General features: G+C 38.1%; 1 protein-coding gene across 1 annotated transcript; it reads right to left on the bottom strand.

Moving 5' to 3' along the window:
• Positions 1-486: 486 nt before the first annotated feature.
• On the bottom strand, positions 487-3,141 carry LOC109159874 (putative late blight resistance protein homolog R1B-14). Its single transcript, XM_019307983.1, has one exon. The coding sequence runs from the start codon at positions 3,139-3,141 to the stop codon at positions 487-489; it is 2,655 nt and encodes an 884-aa protein (XP_019163528.1).
• Positions 3,142-3,612: the final 471 nt, after the last annotated feature.

Here is a 3,612-nt window from a genome sequence, read left to right as displayed (position 1 = left end):
ATATGTTTTTCCACCGAGCATATATATGAAAGAAAAGACAATTCACAAATTAAAGAGATACTAATAATTGTTTAAAGAAGTGCATGCATAGCAGATAGATATGTTCAAGGTTCCAAAGGATAGATAATAGATTACAATACAGTACAAACCATGAATAAAATAGTAAATAATTAAAGTATTGCTGAGCATATCTGATCTATCAAGATTCAAGAACTCATGCATCGAGGACACATTACATGCATATGCTGGAAGAATATAATTCAAATAGATTATTAAATCATCACCCACTGAGCTGCTCCTTCACTGATCTTCTTCTTAACTCAGTTTCAGTATATCTGTAGGTATATATATATATGCATTAAAGAAAAACACCAGAAGTCAGAAGATTAAACATACCATTAAAGCTAAGTAGGATATATAAGCAATGCAAATTAAATTAAACATACCATTTTTTTGGTAAAACTGGAGTTGGATCGGCTCATCAAATCAAAACATATAGGTCCATAACGCATCTTCATTGGACGCAAATTCATCTGGCCCTAGTGAGATCACATCCACCTTCATATCATCGTATCCGATATTACGTTTCTTTTCCTCAATTTCCTGGGCTGAATTTACAGCAGAAGGATGACAATTTGTTAGTTTGATTGACTTCAACGTATAGATGTCCTCAAACTTCACTGGAATCTCTTCCAATGTCTCACAAAACGAAAGCCTCAGGTGCTCTAGTTTTGGAAAATTGCTACTGTAAGCTGTCCAATGAACCAGGTTAGTTCTACCAATCTCCAAATAAATTAACTCGCAGAATTTCTCATCCTTTTCCATTTTCCACTTCTTGCCTACGCAGCCAAAAGTCTTCAACTTGAGTACTTCCAGGCTCGGCAACTTGCAAAGAACACGAATTCCCTTCCACTCAAATCTCATAAGTCGAATTGTCAACTTCTTAAGCCTTTTCAAGAGAACAATATGATCATTAATGGGAGCCTTTTGTGGATTCGCTTGCACTCGATCACTGTCAATATACAGTGTCTCAAGCTGCGGTGCATCCACAATAAGCTTATCAATGCAACCATTGCATTCTCCCGTGTCGCCTCTGATCCGTGCCGCCTTTAGGGATGGAAACCTTTTAAAGAAACCTTCTGTGCATTCATAATGGGTCAGCCAAGAAATGCTGTGCAATTTTTGGTTTACAAATTTGGGAAGACGATGATACTTTATTCCACGACTAAATTTCTCACACTTCAAATAATGCACTTGTGGAAACCGCAAATAGTTTCTTCCATAATCTGAACGAATATGAAGCGTTTGAATATTCCAGGCCCTCAACTGTTCTGAGCTGTTCACATCTTCTTCGCCTGCCTCGGATAAGTATCTTAAATGGACAAGATGCACAGGATTCTTGCTCAGCTGGTGCTTAGTAGAGTACACTATTCTCAAAAGATTGAAATGATCAAAATCTAAAGATTCAGCAGCATTGTCTTCCATAAAATAGAAGATGGATCTACAGCTTTTTGAACAAGTCTCCATGTCGAAATCATCTATTGATGATTGGATGCTCAACCAACGGAAACCTTTTTCAGGGAAATTATTGTTGGAGCCATTTTCATGGACAACATGAAGAAGGTTTTCGTTTTGAGCTTCTTTGACACAAAAGGTATGCAATATATCGTGCACCCTAAAAGCCTTAATTTTTCTTGTGCAACAACTTTGTTGACTTACAAGAATTAGGTTTCTGTCCACAAGTTCTTGTATGTACCTTTTAGCCACCACGTCAAAGCTCTCATCCTCAAGTGTTTTTACAAGTCCTTCCGCGCACCATAACCTTGCAAGATCATAAGCATTGATCTCATGATCTTCTGGAAAAACTCCCAAGTATAAGAAACAAGCTTTTAAGTTGTAAGGCAGGTAATTGTAGCTCAATGAGAGTATTTTTGAGCATTCTTCGTGCACCGTGGTTGTTGCTAGTGGATTTAGAGATTCAGCAATGTTCTTCCACTCGTCTAGTCTGTCGAGTCTCGAAAATAGACCTCCAACCACAGCAATTGCCAAAGGCAACCCTTTGCATCTCTCCACAATCGGTGCCGCAATCATCTCAAATTCAACACTGCATGATGATCTACCTGCCTTCTCACAAAATAGACTCCAACTTTCACTTTGATCTAACAACTCCATTTGATGAGAAAATTTATTTTTGGAACAAGTATAATTAACCACCTCAGCATGGCGAGTAGTCAACAATATTCGACTACCATAGTCTTCATTGGGAAAGCAACCTTTGATAGCATCCCATGCATCTCCACTCCATACATCATCCATCACAACCAAGTATCTTTGACCCTTGAAAGCTTTTTGGACTTGTGATGCTAATTTTGAGACCTTATCATCCTCGCCTTGTTCGATCAACTTATCATTGTCGCCTTCTTTGATGCCCATTGAATCAAGAAGACTTATGAGCATTTGTCTCTTATTGTGGAGTTGCGACGAAACAGCCCACGCTTGCCTGTCAAAGTAAGAACGCACAAGCGGATCGTCGTAAACTCGTTTGGCTAAAGTTGTCTTGCCAATGCCTCCCATGCCTTCAATTGAGACAACTTCTAATTCCTTTTCAGATGAAGATTGAATTAGCATCTCCATTACCTTATGGAAGTCATTGTTTTTTCCAACCATTATGTCCTTGGAGTGTGGAAGGGAGGAATTTCCATTTCCCTTCATGAAGACTTCATCTTTGTTCTCTCTTCCCTGCTGCAGATGCTGCTTGCCCTCCATCTTCACTTTCTCCAACTCTTCCTTGATGGCATCAATGTCTTCTATTGCTTGTTCCAAAAGATGATGAAGTTTGAGATAAGGCACCACATCATCACTATCCTCCTGGGGCCTCTTCACATAAAGATCTGCTACTTGTTGCTCAATTTCATCTTCTACTCTGAAAACCACATCTCTGAGTTGTGTTTCCAAGTGGCCATCAATTCTTTTCTCATCATCCAGCTCTCCCAACACAGATCCAAGCTTTTCATGCAGAGATTCAATCAACTGTTTGTTAAAAGAGATGAGTTTTTTTTCTTGTAGAATTGGACGAGGACGAGATTGAAAGAACTCAATCTCTATTGTCCTCATCAGAGAATTTACACCCACACAAGCCATACTTCTCTCTGATCTGATCTGTGTGTAATGGAATTCAATTCCTTGCTTTTTTTTCCTCACTGTAATTAATTTGTGTGTAATGTTTGAGTGAAGGTTGGCAGTGACAATAATATCAATTTGGAATTGCCTTAAGCCACGGCGTGCAATATAATAATCCCAAGATAGCGTTTTTTAGGTGGCTTAGCTTTCGATCTGCAACTCGTTGTATTAAAATTATTTGTATAGTCATACATACTGATCGAGGAGGTGTTCAAACAAATTTTAATTTAATACGTTATGATCAGGCTGATTAGTATTTGGTTTTATAAGCAAATTTATTTATATATATAGGGCTGTTAACGAACTGAATATTAATGGACAGAGGTTACGTTGTTTTTGTTTGTTAAGTTTTATGAGAATATTGTTCGTGTTTGCTTGTTAAGCGTTCATTAGTGTTTGTTAACCTTAACGAACACGTTCACGTACACCATT

The sequence above is a fragment of the Ipomoea nil genome, unplaced genomic scaffold (assembly GCF_001879475.1).
Source record: "Ipomoea nil cultivar Tokyo-kokei standard unplaced genomic scaffold, Asagao_1.1 scaffold2845, whole genome shotgun sequence".
Classification (NCBI taxonomy): Eukaryota; Viridiplantae; Streptophyta; class Magnoliopsida; order Solanales; family Convolvulaceae; genus Ipomoea; species Ipomoea nil.
This window is presented reverse-complemented; position numbering and strand designations above follow the sequence as displayed.